The 1,381-nt window shown below is 47.5% G+C and overlaps 1 protein-coding gene across 1 annotated transcript; it reads left to right on the top strand.

Annotated features, from left to right (window-relative positions):
* Nucleotides 1–174: 174 nt before the first annotated feature.
* Nucleotides 175–1,207, top strand: LOC122545081 (putative protein TPRXL; the record flags this gene model as incomplete). Its single annotated transcript, XM_043684265.1, has 1 exon — nucleotides 175–1,207. A coding segment is annotated over one exon (1,033 nt), but the record flags the coding sequence as incomplete, so codon positions are not given.
* Between the last annotated feature and the right edge of the window lie 174 nt (nucleotides 1,208–1,381).

Below are 1,381 nucleotides of genomic sequence, written 5' to 3'. Positions count from 1 at the left end.
TGTCTTCCACAGAATCACTGTCTTCCACAGAATAAATATCTTCCACAAAACCACCTCCTTACACAAAACCACCGTCTTCCACAAAACCACCGTCTTTCACAAAACCACCTTCTTCCACAAAACCACCTTTTTCCACAAAACCACCGTCTTCCACAAAACCACTATCTTCTACAGAGCCACCTTTTGCCACAAAACCACCATTTCCCACAGAACCACCGTCTTCCATAGAACCACCGTCATCCACAGAACCACCATCTTCCATAAAACCACTGTCTTCCACCAAACCACCTTCTTCCTCTGAACCACCTTCTTCCACAAAACCACCGTCTTCCACAGAACCACCGACTTCCACAGAACCACTGTCTTCCACAGAACCACCGTCTTCCACAGAACCACGGTCTTCTACAGAACCACTGTCTTCCACAGAACCACCGTCTACCACAGAACCGCCATCTTCCACAGAACCGCCATCTTCCACAGAACCGCTGTCTTCCACAGAACCACCGTCTTCCACAAAACCACCATCTTCCACAGAACCACCGTCTTCCACAAAACCACCATCTTCCACAAAACCACCATCTTTCACAGAACCACTGTCTTCAACAAAATCACCGTCTTCCACAGAACCACTGTCTTCCACAGATTCACCGTCTTCCACAGAATCACTGTCTTCCACAGAACCGCCATCTTCCACAGAACCACCGTCTTCCACAGAACCACCGTCTTCCACAAAACCACCATCTTCCACAAAACCACCATCTCCCACAGAACCACCGTCTTCCACAGAACCGCCATCTTCCACAGAACCGCCATCTTCCACAGAACCACTGTCTACCACAGAACCACCGTCTTCTACAAAACCACCGTCTTCCACAGAATCACCGTCTTCCACAGAACCACCGTCTTCCACAGAATTAATGTCTTCCACAGAACCACCATCTTCCACAGGACCATCGCCTTCCACAAAACCACCGTCTTCCACGAAACCACCATCTTCCACAGAACCACTGTCTTCCACAGAACCACTGTCTTCCACAAAACCACTGTCTTCCACAAAACCACCTTCTTCCACAAAACCACCGTCTTCCACAAAACCACTGTCTTTCACAGAACCACTGTCTTCCACAAAACCACCTTCTTCCTCAAAACCACCTTCTTCCACAAAACCACGGTCTTCCATAAAACCATCTTCTTCCACAAAACCACCGTATTCCACAGAATTAATGTCTTCCACAAAACAACCATCTTCCACAAAACCTCCTTCTTCCACAAAACCACTGTCTTCCACAGAATCACTGTCTTCCACAGAATTAATGTCTTCCACAAAACCACCTTCTTCCACAAAACAACCATCTTCCACAAAACCACCTTCTTCCACAAA

The sequence above is a fragment of the Chiloscyllium plagiosum genome, unplaced genomic scaffold, assembly GCF_004010195.1.
Source record: "Chiloscyllium plagiosum isolate BGI_BamShark_2017 unplaced genomic scaffold, ASM401019v2 scaf_57248, whole genome shotgun sequence".
Classification (NCBI taxonomy): Eukaryota; Metazoa; Chordata; class Chondrichthyes; order Orectolobiformes; family Hemiscylliidae; genus Chiloscyllium; species Chiloscyllium plagiosum.
This window is presented reverse-complemented; position numbering and strand designations above follow the sequence as displayed.